Source organism: Eumetopias jubatus, unplaced genomic scaffold (assembly GCF_037043125.1).
Source record: "Eumetopias jubatus isolate StellerSeaLion01/CBP00866 unplaced genomic scaffold, mEumJub1_p1.0 scaffold_8, whole genome shotgun sequence".
NCBI classification, from domain to species: domain Eukaryota; kingdom Metazoa; phylum Chordata; class Mammalia; order Carnivora; family Otariidae; genus Eumetopias; species Eumetopias jubatus.
The window spans coordinates 12,668,229-12,691,289 of record NW_028274814.1 but is presented as its reverse complement, the minus strand read 5'-3'; the positions used below and the strand labels follow the sequence as shown (position 1 = coordinate 12,691,289).

Sequence of the window (23,061 nt, the reverse complement as noted above, 5' to 3'; positions counted from 1 at the left end):
AATTAAGTATTTTCTAAAAGACGATGAACTTTCAACAATAGGAGCCTAACTTGTTATTTTTCACAGATCTGTGCTTAAACACGGTCGGAAAATGGTCTCTGTTTTAAAATCTCCTTATTTGTACATGTTGTATTTCAAAGGAGGAACCTTACTATTTATGTGGAGAGAAAATAAATGAGATTTCTTTCTGTCTTCATATGTTTAATGGTAAGATTGTGCCCTGGGTCCTATTTTGAGTTAAAACTGATTGTGGATTCAATGAGTTGCTACAATTAAGAACTGTTTTTACTTCAGAATCAACTCCGCAGAGTATCTCAGAGAATCAGTTATCAACTGTGCAGGCGGTAGATCCATCTTGAGCTGAATGGGCAGTTTGGTTGTTTCTTTTCAATTGAACAAACATAGGTGCTCATTTGTCCCAGATCCTGTCAGAGAAGCAATGTAGGTGTGTGAAAAAAAAAAAGGTATATTCTACAGGCTTGTCTTCAAATATGAAAAAAGTTTTTGCAGTCCTACTCACTTGAGACACCAAGCATAGTGGTTTCTTCACTGACATTAGGACGGAAAATGAACAGCTATGTCTTCCTCCAGTACCTAAGCAGGGACTTGGGAAAAGCCATGGCAGAAGGCACTGGAGCGAAAGTTGGAGTGCTTGGCTTGACCTCTCCTCAGCATCCAGCCTCAAGTGGAGCTGCCCACTTGGTAGGAATACAGCAGTGCTTGCCTACACAGAAGGCTCTCCCTGAACAAAAAAGACAGCCTAGACCACCTACAGTCTACCTCAGCGAGCCTGCCAGAGGGCATTTGTATACAGTCCAGCATTTGAGGTTAAATAGCTCAAGGAATCAGAAGATTGGGAAAATACCAAAGCAACCATTAGGTGAAATGAAATGTGGCAAAGATCTTCATTCAAATTTAATTGAGTCCAAAGCCATTCCTCTCTGGAGAGAGCCATTCGGATAAGACCTAGCTTTGACTGAATACCCAAGCCAGGAATTACCCTCGCACCACAAATGATATGCTAAAAATAATTTGCCGTTTGAGCCCTCTTCATATCTTTAGATTCTTTGTAGAGAACCCAGGCTAGGAGTTGTTCTTTCTACTCACTTTATTTTGCTCTCTTATTTGACTGTTGACAGTATTTTATTAATACGATTTTTATTTTAAATTGTAAAATGAATACAACAAAAATTTTTACCGTCAACCATTTCTAAGTGTACAGTTCAGTGGTGAAATCATTATGTGAAATCATACAGTATTTGTCTTTCTGTGTCTTACTTATTACCTCACTTAGCATAAGCGTCCTCAAGGTTTAGCCCCAAATGTCCTTCCTTTCTAAGGACTCCTTTTAAGGGCGGAGTGCTATTCCATTGTGTGGATATACCACATTTTGTTTGTCCAGTCATCTGTCAATGGACTTTGGATTTTTTTTCACTTTTAATCAATACAATGTACACGTGCTACCATTTCCCACATGAGTATGCCTCAACAAAATAGTTTTAAAATTTGAAAATACTTCCCAGTTAGACTTCTACTGTTGTTGATAACTGTGATTTGGCTTAGTGAGTGTTAATAGTAGTAGAAATGATCACTTGAGAAGTGAATTACAACAATTGATCGCTAGTCTTGAGACTTCACATCTTCCCACTTCCAAGTTCAGGCAGCTGCAGGATCCAAAAAAAAAAAAAAAAAAAAAAAAGCTGAAGGACAAAGGTGGAAACCACTTGGTAAGAGATGTTTGTTTTCCTGAATTGATTTCCCTGTACCTGGCGTCCAGAAAGGTGTGTTTTTCATGGACATTTTCAGTCCTCTAAGCTTGGGATATGGATTTATTTCCTTAAAGACACAGTACGTGATCTTTCTCACCAGACTGTCTCAGAGGCTATGCTGGATAAACACTCCAAGGTCCGGAAAATGGGAGAAAGGGGAGTCATTTAGATTATTTCACATCCTCTCGCCCTGGAGTACTTTCCTTACTCAACACTTTCCTCACGTTTCGCAGAGGAAAAAAGAAATGGAAACTTGGTACATTTATTTTTTACATACATGCCAGCTTTGACCACTCTTGGCACTAGGTGAGCAGGAGATGAGTGATTGGGATCATGCCATGGAAAAAGCCATAAGGCTTTACATCACAGCTTTTTTGTTTTTAAAACATTTGTTTTCATAGCTGGGGATTACTCCATTGGCAGAAGGTAGGGAGAATGAAAAAAAAATAGAGTAGAATAAAAGAGAGAGTACTGAGTTTTTAAAAAAGACACAAAGATGCAACCAAATTCCATTTCAGTTTTGTGAAGAAATGCTTTGAGTTTTGAGGTGAATGAACAGGATGCTATCCCTAGGCATATGCTATTTGCATATCATTCCTTGCCTGAAGAAAATGTCCATATAACGAAGAGGTACTTAGAGTATGATTGTTCTTATCCTAAAAGGATCACCAGTAGATTTACTTCAAAAATAGAAGTTACTTTAGTTCATTTCAATATTCAATATTCACATAATAGACCTTATTTGAGGGCGCCTGGGTGGCTCAGTTGGTTAAGCGACTGCCTTCGGCTCAGGTCACGATCCTGGAGTCCCGGGATCAAGTCCCACATCGGGCTCCCTGCTCAGCAGAGAGTCTGCTTCTCCTTCTCACCCTCCTCCCTCTCATGCTCTCTGTCTCTCATTCTCTCTCTCAAATAAATAAATAAAATTAAAAAAAAAAAATAGACCTTATTTGACAGCTGTACGTTAAATGGTAAAACCTTAACTGAAAATAAATTACAAAGGAAAATAAAAGCATTAGTATAATCCTAATATTTAACCAATTAAGAAATGAAAAAACTATAATTCTGTTAAAATTTGTTTGACTTAGGGTGCCTGGGTGGCTCAGATGGTTAAGCGTCTGCCTTCAGCTCGGGTCATGATCCCAGAGTCCTGGGATCGGGTCCCGCCTCGGGCTCCCTGCTCCTTGGGAGCCTGCTTCTCCCTCTGCCTGCCTCTCTCTCTCTCTCTCTCTCTCTCTGTCTCTCATGAATAAATAAATAAAATCTTTAAAAAAAATTTTGTTTGACTTATATGTAACTTTGTGGGGGGCATAGCGGGTAGCCTGATAATCACAAATAACTACAAGTATGTAAGTGCATGGCCATTTTTTTTTTTAAAGACTTTCATTTGTTTGGGTTTTTTTTTTTAAAGTAATCTCTACACCCAAGGTGGGGCTCAAACTCATGACCCTGAGATCAAGAGTGGATGTTCTACCAGCTAAGCCAGCCAGGCGCCCTGCCATTTTTATTGTTAGTGGATGCAGTAGCTTTAGAATAGCATCATATCTAGCAGAGTATAGCAAATGAATAGACTTTTAGCTCTGAGTATATACTCAACAGCAGCTATCTCTTTCTTTTTTACTCTGTATTTATGATATAAGAGATCTTTTAAAAATTATCTTGAATTTTTTGGTAAAAATCACCTAAAGATAAAGGGAGTTATATTTTTTTAAATGAGACTTTTGTGAGGTCTTAGAGTAAAAGAAGAGATATTGTACGCATATTACAAAAGTTACCTCCTGCGTGTTCTGTATGATCTTGCAGATAATGGAAACCAGAAAAATCTAAGTTAAGAGATCTCAAGAATAAGCAGACTGAATTCTCATACTTGTTCTGGGAGCAGTGAGTTCAGTGAAGAGCAAAGATTTGAGGGAGAAACGTGAAGCTCTGGCAAAGAGAAGGTGGTGTTCAGAGCAAGTTAGTGCTCCCACAGTGTAGATCCAAGCATGCAGAGTAATCTGGGGTCTCACATTTTTATAGGAGGTTATGTTGATTATCACTAGGCGAATATTAACTTCGCATTTTGTGAAGGACATGTAACCTTGGTCATTTGAAAGAAAAAAAAAATAATGACTGCCAGAATCAGCCAGTGTGTAATATAGAAAACAGCTGCCCCCTAGTCTGGGGAACCCTACCATCTATTTGTGTGTATTCTAGGAGGATATTTGAAGAGAGGTTGGAGAATGAGCAAATCAAAAATATTTAGAACATGGACCATGTGCCGGGCCTGAAAGTTATTGTAAGAACTCCTCCCTGAAATGCTACGTGGTGGTATTCTCATTTTGCAGATGAGAAGACTGAGGCTCAGTTGGGCTGTTATTTGGTAGACAGTATATCTAGCACAAGCCTGTGCCCTTTCCAAAACAGGCACCTGCTCCTTCTCAGCTTGCTCTACCAGACACACTGATACAGAGCGTCCCTCGTATAACCTGAGGCAGTCTTACCGTCTCTGCTTCGGTATTGAAATGTGCATGCCGATGTCTGAAAGCCATTAAAGAAAATGAGTCACTTGCTGGACACATTGCACTTCTTTTGATTATGAGAGCTTCATGGAGAAATAAAGTACCAAATGATATTTCTTCTTAAAAAGAATCTCTCTTCTGAGTAGAGATTGTTGGCAAGTTCATGTGCATCATGGTCAGCAGAAAAGAAATATAAGCAGTAATGAAAAGCTTGTGGACTCAGAATGGCTTTAGCGCCCCGGGCTGAAGAGCAGGCCTTTGGGGAACGATGTTGAGAGGATGCAGAATGGGGGCATGAAAAGAATTCTGGTCCTGGAGGAAAAGGCAGGGAACAGAAAATGAAGAGACGAAAGGCAGGCACATTGGGTGGTTACCCTTCACCCCTGAGTAAGGGTGGTGGAAATGGCTTTTGTTTCACCCCTTAGCCCCCAAATAATTTTTTTTTAAAGAAAGAGAAGAAAATATTTTTGAGGTAACTCATTACCTTTTGGCTTTAGGCCTAGAAGCCTCAGAAGTTAAAAGTAATTTTATATGCTGCAGATGCTTCCTGGTTTTAAAACTGTGACCTGGCTTCTAAACAATGATGACATCAACACTGAAGGATATTATTCTTCCATATCATGTAATTCCAGTAGCAGCTGTGGGGGAGTCTTCACCAACTTAGGGGGAGGGGAGGGGAGGCAGTCCGATTTAGATCCTGAACTAACCAAGAAAGATATTTAGTGTGATTTCCATCGTATGTAAAGATTAATTTGTATTGTGTTCTAGTTCAGAGACAGTAAAGTGGATAAACCTGTCTTGCCTGTTAGTATTTTTAAAAGGTCTCTTGGTGTTGATTACAGACTTTTGATGTATTTTCATGACCAGTTCAGACTACCCAAGCCATAAAACACCAGTAATTAAGAAAAACTCTCCTTCAGAGGAGAATCAAGGGAACTCTGCTTCCATTATTTAATTTTTGACATCTCTGGAGGGATGGAATAAGCTTTTTAGCCATTAGTAGTTGACCTTGAAATAGGGTATGTATTTCCTCTAGTATGCTAGTGAGTCTCAGTTTTACTCATGTGAGCATGAGATGAAGTGATAGAAACAAAAGGAACTTCATAGAGCCTTGTTTCCAAATCCCGTCCTCCAATATTCATTGGACCTAGCTGACAGTAGGTAGGTGACTTTTATGGTTGATCATACCTAATGGGCCATGTATTTCAACTGTTACTTTTTGGAAGAGTAGATATGTGACTTTGGAATCCAATTCTGGCTTCCTTTCTTCCCCTCTAGAGTCGTCATTTTCTTCCCTGCCTTGGGCTTCATTCTTTTCTAGAGTTCTTGAAGTCTCTATAACCATGCCCTTCCCTGCACAATCTAAGGTCATCGGATGTGTCTTCATGACTGCTTGGTCATTTGACAGTGTTGGGCGAGTGTAGGTGTGCTCCGCCACTCTTGCCCAGGGGACACACCAGCAGAGTCTCAACCACAGTCTGAGCCTATTGCTCAGTGTGAAATGGGAGGTTCGTCCCGTAGGAGAGGGGGAGCTGGGGAGCCAGTGAGAATACAGGATTTTTCCTCACATTGTGCCTAGGCTCATGAACTCATGAAAAACAGTGAGGTAAGGAACAGTTGCCTTTGCACAATTTATTTCATTTCTGGATCCCTTTTCTTGCATCCTATCAGAATCTCCTCTCTACAAAGGCTCTACTAAATTATTGATACTAAGCCTATATGATAAGCCTGCTGCTGTATCTCTCCCAGGGGTCTCTGTACTTTTAATAATGGAGTCAGCCCAAAGCCCCTGCTTAGCTAATCAAGGAGCTGTGGATTTGCAGTCAGCTGGTGTAGTGTTCCTGGAACAAGATGGCTCCTTAGTTCCCATGAAATCACCCTCTTCCCCCACAGCCCAACCACAAGCCACTATCCTGCCTGCTCACAGAGCTGACCCTGTCCTTGTGGTTAATAAAAAGGAAGAGAGTCTACACGTGCTGCTGGCTGGTAACATGGAAGACCTGTGCTCTCCTGCCTGGGGGTGTAATAGAGCCCAGGGCCAGGAATGGGCCTTCTGGTCGCCCTTGGGATGGATCGCCTGCCCAGCTGGGCTGTTTTGCCTCATCCCAGGGCGGCGAGTGCTGGCCATCAGCATGACTGTTCTGTGTGGACAGTCAAAGCCTGCCTTCCCCCTCTGCAGCACCGTTTGCTCCACTGGACTGGGAAAGAGGACAGTAAACGGATCTGCATCAGAGCCAAACATTGGATTACACTTGCCCCATAAGTCTCTTCAGCTGACCTATGAATGAGGGAGGAGAGGTGACTGCATTATGAATGGGGAGGAGAGGTGACTCACTGAGGTAATGCTTGAAAGAGAGATTGCATCCAAAAAAAGTCAGCCTTCTTTCCAGCGTTCCACATGGAATAATCATGGGCCACATCATAGTTTTGCATTTCCATGCCATTAATCGCAAGGTGTGTGTGTATAATTGAAGTATCAACTTAAAAATGGTGCTTTACCCTTCTCAAAAACGGGCCCTAATCTGCCTATTTTAGATTGTGGTGGCCAGAGCACCACCATTCCATTGAAAATATAATGCTTTCTCATGCCAACCAGTCAAATATTCTATCTGTTTAAACTCTGTCCCCCATGCTGGATCTGAAAGCTCTTCAGTGACATCTCAAAGTCAGCCTTATATTGAGATGGTCATTGTCCAAGTAGGAGTAAACGAAGAATCGAGGTTATTCTTGCTCTGCACTCTTGCCTTCAAAGACTGCATTCCATTCCCAGAGGCAGAGGAACCATGCTGTGCTTTTGTTGTGCATACATGCGAGTAGGATTTATTAGCTTTGGGAAGGAAGGAGAAGGTCATCATGATACTTGGTAAATTATGAGTGGGGCGTCAGAGGGTCAAAAAGAGGGAGGTTCCCTGCCAGACCTTGCTGGCTAAGAGTCAAAATACCGTGGAGCAAATAGTTTGAAAATGATGAGTAATCTTCTCAACTTCGTCCTAGACCCTCATGCCTGAGCGTGCACACCAAAAGAGGGAGTATGGCTTTGCAGGGATTTGGGGGTGGGAGGTTGGTGGCTGGCCAATTTCTTGTGGGGTTCTACAGTGAGTACTAAAGGGTGAAAATAGTGTCAAGACCTCCTTGAAAGCTCTAGAATGATCCTATATTACCTCCGTATCAGCCTCAGACCCACAGCGGCCTCCCGGGTCTTCCAGATGGAAGAGGAGAGCGATGTTCCATGTGGGCTGTGCTCAGACCAACAGGGAATGCTCATCTCGGTGATACGGAACCCTCTTTGCTCCCTCACAGAGGGTCGCTTCTTCCCCTCACTCCACCTCACAACTGCTGAACCAGACGTCTTTCAGAGGAGGGAAAGAAAGCCACTTTACCCCATGGGGTTGACATTCCACTATTGCACCTGCCTGCTGGTCCTTTAGGATGCGAGATGGGACCGCCTAGGTAGACGGTCCAGTTGGAAATGCCTGGTAACTCCTAGTGTCACCCCAACACCCATTTGGAGCTTGCTTCTGGTGGAACACCGCCTTCACAATGGCACCGTAGTTTGCTTGTGAAGTAACAATTTTCGTTTTCCTTTCTCTGTCAATGTCTTCCTCACTGTGTTGGTTCCGTCCTATATTTCCAACTTATTTCTGTGAAGTTTTGAGGGGAAGAGTGTCTGGGAGGTTCTGCAGGAACTTTAGTTTGCACTTCTCCTGGAAGGACAGTTGAAAATCTTAACTGGTTTTTGAGAGCCTTTTAATGGCCCCAGCCAGTGCCCTGCTGATCATTTTCGAACTGTGATTTGTACCGCAGCTCCAGAAATTCCGTACTGAGGATGCTAAACAGGAGCTATACGACTTTTAATTTTGCTGAGGGGTTCATTTCTCTCTCTTGCTCTCGCTCTCTCAGTTTTTCAGTGTAGGGCCAGAGGCTGTTCGTGTACTTAGAGACTATTTTCAACTTTTTGCTCCTGCTCTTTCCAGGCAATTAGCAAAGTCTGTTTAGCGTTGAATTGTTAGGTGCACACATTCTATTTTAATTCATTGTTATCAGGGGATGCCTATTACACGAACTCCTAGAACCCAGCCTGTTGTTTCAACAGATTGAAATCTTCACTTATTTTATGAACAAAAAATTTACCTGGATATTAAAAATGACAACAAATAGTATTCTTCCAGCTGGAAGAATGTATGAACTCTAGTAGCTTCAAAATCAGGCTAGAGAGCTATAGCTGGTTGTTTTAATTTCTTTTCACCCCGCCACAGATTATTTTCCTTAATTGCAATGTTAAAAATACTAATTTGTAATTATGGCCCCAGTTATGTTGTATTAATTATAATTATAATTATAATGTTTTATCACACAAACTAGCAACTGATGATGGCCCTTGTCTGTTTAAATAATATCAATCCATCTTTGAATTTAAGAAATGGCACCACTTGCTTATTTAATTGATGTTAGCAGTGAATGGAACTGTCAAGAAGAGTATTTGTGTATTAAGGCATTTTTATCCCAATAAAACTTAGAGCTTTCACAATAATTTTCAACCCCAAAAGTATATTTGGCTGTTTCTGGGGAATGATAGGCCAGAAAGTGGGAAATGAGGCCAGGCTCCAGCACTGAGCTCTTGGGTAGCATGGGCTGAAGAGGGCGGGCGGGTTGGCTGAGCCCCGTGCATGGAGCTCAGCACACCTGAGGCAATAGAGGTTTGGAGATCAAAATATCAATGTGCCTTGGGGTCAGGGACGTGGCAGCCCCACAGGCAGGTGGGCCTTAGGGCCTCAGGACAGCCGGTCTTAGGACCCAGGCCTCCAGCTGGGGATGGGGATGCTAACATTTGCCACCATAATTCTTATTTGCTCATCAGCTGAAGCTGCGTGTTGAAGGTCTGCCATCCCTGCAGCTAAGCGGCCTGGAGTGCACAGAGCCAGACCTCATCCTTTAGCAGCAGAACATTCTAGGAACTGCGATCTGTGTGTGCATGCCTGCAGCTCCTTCTCCTTAAGAAAAACACCACTGCTTTATTATTACTAGAGCTTCACACTCAACAGTGCTTTTGTCCGATTTACCTCCTTTGCGCTTCTTGGTGACTTTGTGAGGGAGGCGGGATGGTTGTTGACATTTTGCAGGCGTGGGAAGTGAACCTTAGTGGTTTAACGGGCCCAATACAAAGCCTAATGTCAGCCTTAGTAAATCATTCAAAGCAGAACAGTGAACGAGTGCTGAACCTAGGTTTTGTACCCAGGTTCTTCCCACCTGTGCTTGGAGCTCTGGCCCTACCTGCTAGGCCTTCCTCAGTGATGACAGGAGTGGAGCACTCTGGTGTGGCCAAGGATGTTAGGAGGCAGTATGCCCCTAGGGCAACCCAAAGCTAAGGTCTGCCATAGAGGTTGAATCTAACGCCTCATTTTACACGTAAGGCAATTGAGGACCAGACAGATGCCTAAGTTACAATGAATGCCTGGAGAAACCTCTACAACCCAGACTCGGACTCTCTGCCCAGTGCTCTCTGGACCACTGAGCCTCACATCTCCCTCATGGAGTGATGTCAGCCGTTATTCTGCAAACGCCCCATTCATATCACCTCCAACCATTATGGAAACTTCTGGAGTAGATGTTGCGTGAAAAGACCAGTACTTCCCCATTGTAGGTAGAGGAAGACAGGATGCTCAGAGGCATCCTTCAGCTGGTCTGGGTGGTGTGAATCACCTTGCTTCGGGGGCAAGTTGGTCGAGATCTAAGAGATTCTAGTCTCTGTGACGATTTTCTGTGGGAGAAGAGGGAGAATCTGAAGTGCAGTGCATTCCTGACTGGTTTCAGTAAACGATCCATTTTTTATCCTACCTTCTTCTCTATTAAAATTCAGTTATTCCCCCCCCCATTAAAATTCATACCTTTAGTTACGTCTCAAGTGCAACAACTTCTGCTTCTAAAGCAAGGCCTGGTCAGATCATGGCCTAACTGAGGCAGGTGTCAGCGGGCACTGCCGCTCCCCCCCAAGCAGGAAGTGTCACTTCCCTGCAGCAATAGCCTTTGAAGCAAGGGTGGAGTGTATCACAAAGGTTCGGAATAATAAAGGAGAAATAGAAATCTGGGGTTCAGAAGCCCCTTGTTTTTTTAGTTTTGACTATTTTTGTTTCCCTTGAGTTTAGTGTTCAGGGGAGGAGGGTTTTGGTGGAAACTGAAGGGAAATCCTGCCAAACAGAAATTCCATATCAGATGGAGATTTTCCTCCTTCCAAGAAGGTGTGAGAGTAGCCAAGAAGCATTAAAGCGTGGGGGAAGTCAGGGTGTTGGGTTGGAATGCTCTCAATGGAGCATGAGCAGGGGCTGGGGACAGTCCCGCGGGTTGGCTGAAGAGGCCGATGTGAGCTTTGGGGAGTTTCTGGGCTGGCTCCTCGGACCTGAGATAGTTTAGGGACAGGAGGTAAGCCCTCAAATCAAGCCGGCTGCCAAAGCCAAGGCTCCCTGAGCACCAGTGCCTCCTTCCAGCCTTTCTGTTCATTCTGGAAGTAAAGTCTGAGCACTGGAGAGATACATCCCTGCCTTCCTGGTGCTTACTTGGGGGGTAAAGGGGCACAGATAAGAAACAAGCATGTACGTGAGGTATCTAGTGTGTCAGGTAGCATTAAGTGCTATGGAAGAAAAATAGGCAGAATTCTCAAGGAACTGGTCATCCCGAGGTCCAGAGATTACTTCTGGTTGGGGCAGTTCCAAGATATCTGTCACCCTTGTGGAGCTGACCCGGCTTAACCCTCCCCAACATTTTCTCTAACACCATGTGGGGCACTGCGCTTCCTTCTCCTTCTTTGTTAAGCGGAAATGTGGAGGAAGGACCTCTTAGGAAGGCCCTCTGAGATCTGCTTAGTGAGCCATCGGTCATCTTACAACTGGCAGCCGCTGCATTTGTTTATCCTCACTATGCCTTCCCTTTGCATGAGACCTAATCTCTACAGATCTCTCAAAGGTCTGTTGTATTGTTTCATCTCATATACTGTGAGTTAAGAAGGGTGGATTTGGAAACTCCAGAACTGAAGAATGAGTAGGGTTAATACTACAGTCTTTCACGGCTGCTGGGCCATGGGCTGCCCCATTCGGAACACTGGCCACAAACACATTGGTGTGGCTGGAGCACGGACCGGCCGATGTCTACCTGGAGTAGGTCAGGTTTCCTTGCTTACCTTGCAGTCTGCTTTTGCAGGCCATGGCAAGGTTGTAGGAATAACCGTGTAACCGTGTAACCATGTAAACCCACTGTTCTGAAAGCCAGCACTCCACTGTATGCATAAGTTGACAGACTCCCTACCTCCGTCGGAGTGCCGAGAACACCAGCACAGGAGGTGTGCCCATCCTAATGCGAGGCGCAGATTTTGCGTTTTTCAGGACCTAATCTCATTTCATACAACAAAACTGTAATACAAATATTATTATTACTATTTTTACCACTTTAAGGATGAGGAAACTGCACATGACCCATGACCACGGCAGCATTTCCAAGGTGAGGTGCCCAAGACGTTAAGAGTTGAACTTGAGGCTCAAGGTTAGTTCTCTCTTTCCAAAAGTTATATCCCCCATCACTGGCCTAAATTCACTGTAGAATTGCTTGGAATTCTCAGGAAATTTGAAATTCCTAGGATTTCTACCCTGAATCTTTTTCTTTTTGAGATGTTGCAGCCTTTTTTTTTTTTTTTTTGGTCTGTTTACTCTTGAGAGTCCCTGAGACTTTATCTTATGTTTTAAGGTTATTGTTAATCAGCTATAACACTGACCATGACTCACAAAGTCTCACAAGGCTACTTGCTTTTTTTTTTTTTATTTATTTATTTGACAGAGAGAGACACAGTGAGAGAGGGAACCCAAGCAGGGGCAGTGGGAGAGGGAGAAGCAGGCTTCCCGCCGAGCAGGGAGCCGGATGCGGGGCTCGATCCCAGGACCCCGGGATCATGACCTCAGCCGAAGGCAGATGCTTAACGACTAAGCCACCCAGGCGCCCCAAGGCTACCTGGTTTTATTCCATCTTTAATATTTTAAACATTTTTAGAAAGGAATTATGTTACAGTTGGGTCTCTCAACTGAGTTAACTTTTCGTTTTTACCCCAGATAACCTGAAATTGCTTTGGTCCCCAAGTTACTGGTAGAACTGTGTGTCTTTAGGATAGAATTACTTCTAAGACAGTTACCCCAACATTTGGTTTTGTTGTGTTCTTTAGTATTGCATCATGGGGGCTACTCATTTTTCTTTCTTCAGTGGCAGCTTCATTCGACTTGCAGAAATCAGCTCACTGCTGTCATTGGTGTTAACAACACAAACGGTCGCCCCCTTGTAGTTTTTTCTGACTGGTTGCATACAGCCAAAGTGCACTATACAAGGAACTCTGAGGCATTTTGAAGAGATGAAGATTGAGTCAAAGCCATTCAGCGTGGAGTGTGTCTTGTTTCCTCCCAAGTTTGGGATTTCAGCGGCTTCCTTCCCTCATGCCAGGGACTGCATTTATGGTACTCGTTAAGTTCAAGGTGCCCCCTCGTGGTGCGACTGATGCATAGTCAGCATGAGAAAAAATGCTGACAAGCTTACTAGTGGTAAAAAGGCTGTGCGTTTAGACATGATCTTAACTGTTCTTCCCACTTTTAAGGCTATCAGATGAATAAAATCTTGTTTTCTGATTTTTTTAAAATTTGTCTGTAGCTATTTATACCATAATCAGTGCTTCATGTTGGGGGAAGGAGACATGAATCAGAAAAGCAAGCACAAATCCCAAATCCTGGATGATTTGAAAAATATTTTCTTTTCTTTTTAGTATGAAAGTAATACATGTGTATTCTAGAAATGCTAGAAGAACAGATAAAGAGCGAAAATCATGATCTAACAGCCCACATGGATTAACATTTTGGTGTACTATTTTTTTCCAGGAATATAGACTCAAGGAAAACCAAACACACGCCATTTGCCTACCATGATTTTTCCCACTGAATTATATGTATGAATTTCATTCTGTGTTGTTACAGGCTCTGCTCCTTCATCGTTGTTTGTACTTGCTTAGTTTGGTTGGTTCCATTGTGGGTTATTGTAGATTATTTCCTTAAAGTCAGTTACTTGAAATAGAATGGCCGAATGAGAAGGATATGCACAGTTTTAAGGCGTTAGAGACTTATTGCCTCGTTATTGTCAGCAAAGCATCTTTGGGGGAATGCAGTTGTTTTTAATAAAGGTTTCAAGTTCCCAGCATTTGCATTCTTGGCCTGTGCCAGGAATTGTGCCTCTTGGTTTCCGTGCCTTGATCTCATTTGATCCTCATAACAACTATGTGAAGTAAATACTATTATTGTCCTCACTTTCCAGATAAGCAAAGTCAGGCTTACAGAAATGAAGTAGCTGCTCTGTGGTTTCAAAAGCAGGGAGACAGAAGGCTTTCAGAAATTAGATAAAAATAGCCCTTTGCATCCCTTGAATCTTGAACTAAGTGGAAACTAATACTAATGATTCTCCATTGGTAAAATAAAGAACAAGGGTGTTGGCAATAAGAGAGGAGGAAGAGGAAGTACAGGTCCATAAATTTAGAAACAAGAAGAAAATTCTAAGTTAAGGCTCTGGCAATTAGATCTTCTTGTTAGGAGAAGATATGGTGGACAGCTCGGTGATTACTGTATAATTACAAACTCTGGGGAACTCCTAATACAGACATGTTTTCACAAGATCTTGTCATTTTTTTTCATGAATACATTTTCTTTGACCACAGTTAGTATTCAGACTGTTTAAATTGCTCCCGATTAGTCGACAGTTGACTAGAAGGAAAGTGTATCAGCAAATCTTCAATTTCTGGGCAAAACCAGAACCTTTGCGAGCTTTTCAGTTTTGGCAAATCTCCAAAGTCCTTTATGGTTTCTCTCTCTCTCTTTCTCTCTCTCTCTCTCTCTCTCTCTCTCTCTCTCTCTCTCTCTCTCGTTCTTACTCCCGAGGGACCTACATTTCCCTTTTGCCACCTTTACCAATACTCTTCTCTCTTCCTATTATTATTGTGTAATTATCGTTACCCTAGAAAACTCAGAAAGACCCAGAGCAAAAAGCATCTCCTCAGTATCTGCTATTCCTATTTGCCCTTTTCAGGCTCATCAGCACTGTCTGTATTCTTAGGGAGGAAACTTTTGAACCTCTTTCTCTTCCTGCTGCACTTAGTCTTTGGAAGAGATCTCAAGCATCCTTCCTTGGAGCAACCCCCTCTGTAGTCTCCCTTGACCATTTTCCTCTTTTATTTCTTTTTTTAAGATTTTATTTATTTACTTGAGAGAGAGAGAGAGAGCACGAGTGGGGGGGAGGGGCAGCGGGAGAGGGAGAAGTAGGCTCCCCACTGAGCAGGGAGCCCGATGCGGGGCTCGATCCCAGGACCCTGAGATCATGACCTGAGCTGAAGGCAGTAGCTTAACCGACTGAGCCACCCAGGCGTCCCGACCATTTTCCCCTTAATGATAGCCATGGGTTTATTAGGAGTCTTGGAAATAATCAAAATGTCCTTCTGTTTAATTTTTATGGCATTATTATGATTGCTGCTACAGCTTTTTCCTTGAGGTGGTGAGGCTTGCGTTTTCCCAGGCACATTCCCCTAGCTTGATGTAGCCTCCTGATGTCCGTAAACGACTGATCACCATTAAAATTCTCCGAAGTGACTCGTAGACACTCCTTCCCCACCCGCACTGATTTTTTTTCTTTTTTAGGAACAATTTTCTGTTTTATGGTCAAATCTATAAATCAGACTTCCGAGCTCTACACACTTGATTTAACCGGAGTATGTGAGTGGCCTAACAAGATCCGGTTTTCCCTCTCTGCTTGCTTACTGGGGGGCTCAAAACCTGTAGAGCTCCAAACATTTCACACAGGTATGGAGCCTGCCGAGAAGGGAGGAGGTTTTCTGTGAGTTTAATTTTGTAATCCTGAGAAAATGGACCTGTCATTCCAGAGCTCGAGTTCCTGGAGCCCCTTTTCTGTAGGAGCTTCTGCATCTTCTAAAAAAGGAAGGCCTCCTGCCTCTCCGGCACCCCAGGGTCCTTTCCTGTTCTGATGCAGAGGGATTCTCCCGGCTTCTGTGTTTCCTTGACCTCCGTCAGTGAAGGCAGGAAAAGATGCAACCGGTGGAGTTGGTGTTCGTCCCAAGCTCAAAGCCTTTGACCTCTCCTGTGTTTCTCCCCCAACTTTCTCGAGCTTCAGACCTTTCTTGCGTAGCGCAGCTGCTTTAACAATGTTCCTTGTCCGCCTTTGTACGAGTATTCTGTTATTACTGTGGCAGCTTCCTCTGCTGAGAGTCCCCCTCCGGAGAGAGCTTGGGGTTTCTGCCCTCCTGGCAGCCTCTTTGTTGAGGTGCCGGTCTCCCCCACCCTCTCCTGCTCCCCACCCCCGGCACTGAGCAGGGCTGTCTCTCTCTCCTGGGTTCTCTGCCCTCAGCCCATTTTATTCTCCGTGTTTTGCACCCTTTCCCCTTGCTTGTCCACAGCAGCTCTTCAAATCTATCTTCCTGTTTTTATCTTGCACATTTATTTATCATGCACCTGTGGGGCTTTGTTATTTGTGATCTACTTCGGGGGGGTTTCTTTCATAGTTGATGAAGCCTGTAAAGAATTGGAGCCCCTACAGGAAGCCTCACCTTTCTAAGGAGAATATATTCACCCAGCAAAGGGCTTTTACGAAGTCAGTCCAGCTAATAGCTCTTCTCATGATGTCACTCTTCTTTTCTCTTAAAAGTCCCTTCGAGTTCTTTTCCTTTTTTATGTCCCACCTTTGATTGCATTCTGGATAGACTACTTTAGTACCGTTCTTATCTGGAGACCTGTCTTTTGGCTTTGGGATGTCGCCATCCGTATTCAAATGTTCTTTTTTTTTTCTTTTTTTTTTTAAAGATTTTATCCGTTTATTTGCGAGAGAGACAGAGAGAGTGCACAAGCAGCGGGGAGGGGCAGAGGGAAAAGCAGACCCTCCACTGACGTGGGAGCCTGATCCCAGGACCCTAAGACCATGACCTGAGCCAAAGGCATACGCTTAACCAACTGAGCCACCCAGGCGCCCCTATTCTTTTTCTTATAGAGATTTGTGTCAGATATGTGCAAAACGGGGTTCTAAATAATATAAAATTATTCAGAAATAAAAGAAATACACATATTATATATACATATTATTTCTGTATCTACAACGGTGGGATGGATCACGGATACTATGTGATTCAATTATGACGAGGTTTAGAGGCTCCGTATATGATGGTGGTTTATACGGAGATATCTATAGGCACATGCAGTAAGTAATGGATGATGAAGCCGTCAAGCCGGGAAATCTCACTGGCCGATTTTTCCCTTTTTTTTTTCTTTTTTCACTGTGGTATGATATACATGACATAAAGTTTACCATCTTGGCCATTTTTAAGTGTATAGTTCACTAGTGTAAGAACATGTACAGGGTTGTGCAACCAATCCCCAGCACTCTTTTCATTCTGCAGAATTGCAGCTCTGTCCACATGAAGCAACACCTTTCCATTCCCCGCTCCTCCAGCCCCCGGCACCCATCATTCGACTTTCTGTCACTGAATTGACTACTCTGGGCACCCCCTATAAGTGGACTCTTAACCGTGTTTGTCTTCTTGTGTCCAGATTATTTTACCTCATCGAGTGTTCTCAAGGCTCATGCATGTTGTAGCATGTGTCTAAATTTCTTTCCTTTGTGAGGCCGAATAATGTTCTGTTACACGTATATACCATCTTTTGTTGATCCACTCATCCGTTGGTGGACACTTGGGCGGCTTCCACTACTTGGCCTTTGTGAATAATGCTGCTGTGAACATGGGTGTATGGATATATGCCTCTGAGACCCCGCTTTCAATTCTCACTGGCTGATTTTGGATTCAAGAGTAAGTCATTTGCTCATGAGGATTATGGAAATTTTCATTTTTTAAAACACAAAAAATATTTTTCCATCATGGTCTTTTAAAAAAAAATAAAGTCCAAAAACTAATCCGTGGATCAATGACAACTGAAATATTTAAGTACTGGCCCGGGAAGCAGAGTAAACCGAAGACACATGCTCCAGGATCACCCAGGTTTCGGTGACGAAATTGGTTCGCTCAGTCATAATCCTGCCTTCCATTCCTGTAAGTACTCATACTGGGTCTAATCACGAGAGTCTTGTCATCCTGCGTGGCAGAGGACAGGCGCAGAGTACTGTGCTCACAGGCCAGTCTTTGTGGAGAAGCCCAGTGGCCGGTGCCAATCAAGATGGCGGGCTCGGGCACCCCACCCAACCGCACTCAGACTAAGGAAGGTATTTCAGTTTGGTTCGGCAAGCTCCCAGAGCTCCCCGCAGCCTTGGGACAACCTCAGGACAATCGGCCCAAGTGACAGATTCTCAAATGACAAGGTGAATTTAGATATGCCTGTTGCAAGATATTTTAGGGGAAACTCATTGCTCGCTTTCAACATTTCTTTCTGAAATATAAGGTTGGGACTGCCACCATTTTCTCCTTCCTTGAGGGGGACAGGGGTTAACTGTGCTACATTTTCCTCATGAACGAATAGGTGGTCAGTCCGTTTTGGTCCACCTGTTCTTTTTCTCTTCATGTTTTCACCCTTTTTCTTTTCTGTCTTTTTCTCTCTCTTTTTCTCCTGTCACGCAGGCTTTGCAGTGCATGCTGATCTCTCTTCAGGCAGAACTTGACATTCAGAGGTACCTGATGAAAATTGAATCATCTCAGCGAGTTAGTACTCCACCTTTTCTTTCTCTGCATCGAGTTGTACCTCACCTCCTGCCTTTGCGTTCCCTTGCGTGCGGCATTCTAATCAGCGTCCGCCACTAAACCCGATCGGCTGCCCTTTTCCCCCAAGCCCTGACTTAAACCCATCAAAGCCAAATGCTTGCCGCATTCTGAAACGTGTGTGTGTGTGTGTGTGTGTGTGTGTGTTTTAATTGTGAGAGTTAATATTAAGGTGAACACTCATTGCATGCTTGCTTCCAAATATTTCATTTACTTTCCACAAATTGGGCTGTGGAATGGGCAGTGATGCAGCGGTAAGTCAGAGATCATGGCACAGTCCTCTGAAGAGTGGGGTTCTCCATCAGGACCCCCTCCTCCCAGCTTGCTTGAGGCACAATAGTCATGGCTGTCGAAAAGAAGCTGTATCATTCGGATTACCTCAGAGCACTATGGCTCTTCCTTCCCTCAGCTCCACGTCCAGTGTCGGGTCCAGGCCATTTTACGGACGTGCATCTTAATAATAAAAATGAAAGGAACGGACACATTCATTTAGAACTTACTGTGTGCCAGCCACTGTTCCAAGCGCTTTACAAGTATGAACTTCTCACAGCAACCCATGGGGTGGGCATGCTGTGGTGCCCATTTTACAAATGGGGAAACTGAGGCACAGAGAAGTTAAATGACTTGCCCAAGGCCAGATAGTTCTAATAAATAACAGAGTTGGGATTTGACCCCAGGCAGTCTGGTCCCAGAGCCAGCTTTCAGCATATTCCTTATTTACCCACAATCCTCTTGTTCTCTAGGTCATGATGGGTCAGTTTAGAACTGAAAAGGGTGGGGAGAGTTTCCAGTGCTTACATACCTGGCTCGGTGTTGGACACTGTGCCGACTGACCCTTTGGCACATCGCCATCCACACCCTTTTTGTACCCGCAAACGTGGCCTGTTTCTTTCTCGTCTCCTGAGCATGCACAGGTCTGAAGCGTTTGTTCCCTGCTGTGAGGCCTTCAACTTGCGGTGCTTAGGAAGCATCCAGCAGACTGGCCTTTGTACAAAAGTGGTCTCCCTCCCATTCAGTCAGCCCTCAGTGACCACACTAAGTTCTTCGCCTTTCCTTTTTTTTTTTTTAAGATTTTATTTATTTATTCGTCAGAGAGAGAGAGAGAGCATAAACGGGGGGAGTGGCAGAGGGGGAGGGAGAAGCAGGTTCCCAGCTGAGCAAGGAGCCCAACGCAGGACTCGATCCCAGGACCCTGGGATCATGACCTGAGCTGAAGGCAGATGCTTAACCTACTGAGCCACCCAGGTGCCCCCGTTTTCACGTTTCTGTAATTTCTGTAGCTCATCGAAAAGAGAGGTAGCTTGGTTCTTTCCTTGCATGCATGTTGTGCACTAAATAGGGGTGCAGACAGGGAGGAGAATGCCACGTGGCTCCTCCTTACAGTTTTATCGGCCGCCGTTTTTCACTGTGCCTTTCTATTTTCAGAACAGAGATTTGACTTCACGATGTGGGATTCTCCATCACAAATCGTGCAGTTTGGGGTCCACCTCACTATTCTTTTTTTCTTACGCTTAAAACCAATTTTCAGCACCAACTTTTTTTTGTGATATATCAGCCAATAATGGGATATTTGAGAATTTTTTTCAAGGGCTTTTTTTTTAAGCATTTATACACAAGTTATAATGACAGTAGTGTATTTTGGAGGGCTGGGATGTATAATGTTTGGAAACTGATGATCTTCCTCTCGGGTAGAGGAGTCACGCTCGGCCTCTGAGGATGTCAAATTCTCCGTTTGGAAATTGGAAGTAACCATTTACCCACATCAGGCAGGGTGGACACAGAAAAAGGTTAGTCGTATTCTCCCCTCTCACGCAGGAACCCACAAGCCAAGGGACCTCCGCAGGACCACATCTAGAACCACCCTCATTTATAGTTGATAGATTCCTGTGTATTATTTTTCAGTGACCCCTCACCACAACTACATCAAGTAGATATTCTGATTATTTTGTAGAAGAGAGAGCCTTCACATGGGGTGGCGCTGCCCGTGCATAGCAGGATTGGAGTCTGCGCAGATTCCGTAAGAATAGTGTGATAAAAAGGAAAAGGGTCTCATGCTAAATCTTGTCTTCCATCTTCCCAAACTCTGATGTGCTCTCCTAGGGCAGCTCTAGAGGGAAAAAGAACCTTTAGCCTGAAGTTAGAACTTTCAAAGGTCTTTTTTCATTCGAAAAGCATTCCAGGGACATTGGGAGGGCAGCTGGTGGTGGTGATGGAGGGATGGTGGTGTGATGGGTGTGTGTGTGTGTGTGTGTGTGTGTGTGTGTGTGTGTGTGTGTGTGTGAATGTGAGTTGGAAAGTTTCAGCAAATTCTCCTTTCAGGATGTCTCAAGAGGGTCTGGCCACAAGCACAAGCATGGCGGCCTCAGGCACCCCAGTGCCCCCCCCACCCCGGCCTAGCTACCTGGGGCCTTCCTCACAGTGGTGGGGGCACCTTCAGATCTCCCAGGACAGGCCCAGGGAGGGGCCGCGGCTAGCAGGGAAGGCCTCTTTGTTTCCTAACAGCACAGCTCAGCTGCAGGGGCCCCACTGCAGCCTGGGCGTGGGGATGAACTTATAAATGGCTTTGTTAGGAGGCCTTCTCTGGGGCCTGTTTAGCACTCTGTGTTGTGCTGGTTGTCTTTTACTTGCGATTTCAAAGCCTGCTAGCAGGCCCCTTCCCTTTCATCACCATAATAACAGCAGACCTGACTTGGACACCTTTTATCCTGCAGCCTTTTAAGTGCATTCCTGGCTCTCGGAAGTGTAATGGCATCTGCTGCTTCACTCAGGCTTCTCCCAGTAAGGATGGCAGGAGCCCCAGCCTGTGAAACGTGTGTGTTTATAAGGCACACCTTCTTCTTGCAAAATAAAGCGGGAGAGAGACTGAGTGATTGATTCAAGGCAGCTTGTGATAAGGAGACCTCTACCTTAGGTGGATAAATTAAAATCCAGAGGCAAAACCTCAGAGGAGGACGAGACAAATGTAGGGGTACAGTGAACTGTGATTGGCTTGAACATTAAATTTACCGTCAGCCTTTCTGATATATGCGACACTTTGTATATGTTCTACACCCTTCCCGTTATGGCGCAGAGTACTACTTATTACTCCTTCAGGAGGTGAAATTATTTTCCTTGTTTGAAATTGTAGACGTACCATGCTTTCGGAAGAGGGGCATCCATCCACGTAAGAGACAGGAAACAGCCGTATTCTTCAGTTGGCCTTTTATTTTGTATCAACTCCTTCACGAGGAAAGCAGGACACTGAATAAGAATTGCAGGAGTGTGTGTCTGAAAGGGGTTGAGGGCTGAGCTAACGAGATCCAGATTTGGTGCTTGCTGATGGTGTAACTTTCTATCCCCATGGAAGAACGCTGAAGACGCAGGGAGGCCAGCTCGGCCTTATCTTCTTTCAAAAGTCTTGGTCTCCTTCCGGCTTTGGAGGGAGGTCCGAGAACAGCCAATTCAAGGTGTTGCTTCAGAAAGTGAGTCTGGGTCATATTACAGGTAGGACACCAAGCAGCCGGGTGGCGGGTTGGCCTCTAATCCTGAAAGTGACAAAGGCTGCCCCCCACACTGACCTGTGAGGGGCCCATGGCCCATCTGCAGGGTAACTGGTTTTAGCTATTCCTCTAGGCACAGACAGCTGTCTTCAAGGAAAAAAATGAGAAACAGATCATCCGCGTACTGTGAAGGGGTTGAAATGTAGAAAATATTCAAGAGACTGTAAAACATGGCTAAAACTTAAAATTTACCTGGAGTCATTTTTTAATCAGAGCTTTAAAGTTCTGGTAATGGTGTCAGAACAACAGATGGGGGGGCGGGGGAAGAGCTAACAGATGTGAGAATCTTGTCTCCTTAAAAGGTAAAGCTCATTATCTGCATGTCCAGAATGTAATGGATGGCTTTTGGCTCTTCTTCCTTAGCTGTAATCTTTTTTGGAAGTGGAAATCCATGCAGTTCTGGATTCCTGCACAATTTTGCATGGCATGAAAATGGAAATGTGTCTTCATTCCCTGTGTTTCCGCCATGAATTCCTGTCCTAATTTCAGGGACCATCTAGAAGGATGAGTCCTTCTACCTGGAACCTCATCATACGGGATGCCCTTGAGAAGACAGGAATGAGCAGGAGTGTATCTTCAGGTCACCATAGACAAGAATCTCTCTGGATTCTAAATGTTTTGTGAAATAGTCTTCTCTTCCTCTGATCTGCTCTTTAAAAATATGCTTATTTAGTAATTGTCTGATTTGCAAAAGCAGTCTGTTCTCATTTTGGACAAGTAAAGAGGAAAGTATGTTACTCATGATACTACCCTATAAAGAAATCCAATGCTAATATTTGGGTATATTGCTTCCATTTCTCAAGTTATATGTAAAAAAAAAATCCTTAAAAGACCCTGGTTATGACTGTATAATAGTCCATGGTTTGGTTCCATGGTAATTTGTTAGTGAGCCTTCCGTGTGACTCTAGGTTTATTTATTCTCTATTTCAGGTGTCATCTTTACAGATTTCCTCCCCAGCCCACTAGTGCAGGAAGTATCACCTTTCTAATTTTTGCAAATCAAATTAACCTGGCTTGGCTTCAGCAGTTATTGAGAAATTTATTCTCATCGCTTTGGGGTCATAAATCCTAAGGAGAGCATCTAGTCCCATAAAACTGGGTAAGGTTTCTGAGTCTCCTGGGACCCAGTAAACGGCCTTCTAGCAGTCCGTCTGCAGGTGGGCTCATGGGGCTGTCTGCCAAGCCTCCTAAGCGTGGGCACCGATTTCAGCCACTCTAAGCATGCCACACATCCGTCCTGCCCAGTGGGGCCACTCCTTGTAAACGGAATCCAGGTCTCCACAATTTGAAGAACACCCTGGTCATCACCACCACCACCAGCAACAACAAAACTAGCACTCTCTAGTTGGCCCTGCAAAGTCATTCACCCCCTTTTTCCTGCCCAATTAGCAACCTTTCTCCTCTTCCATTGCGAGGTGGGAGGACCCCACTGTATTTATTTTCCAAACGTCTTTACCTCCTAAGCCTAATCTAGGGAG

At 44.2% G+C, this 23,061-nt stretch overlaps 1 protein-coding gene across 5 annotated transcripts in view; it reads left to right on the top strand.

Annotated features, from left to right (window-relative positions):
- KIAA1217 (KIAA1217 ortholog) overlaps positions 1 to 23,061 on the top strand; it is a 282,087-nt gene that overhangs the window by 114,848 nt on the left and 144,178 nt on the right. Inside the window, exon 3 of one of the 5 annotated variants that reach the window (XM_088025526.1) lies at positions 17,907 to 17,987. The exons of the other annotated variants lie outside the window; for them this stretch is intronic. Within the exon in view, the coding sequence (XP_087881652.1) occupies positions 17,907 to 17,987 (81 nt within the window). The remainder of the gene's footprint in view (positions 1 to 17,906; positions 17,988 to 23,061) is intronic. 5 annotated transcript variants of the gene reach the window in all.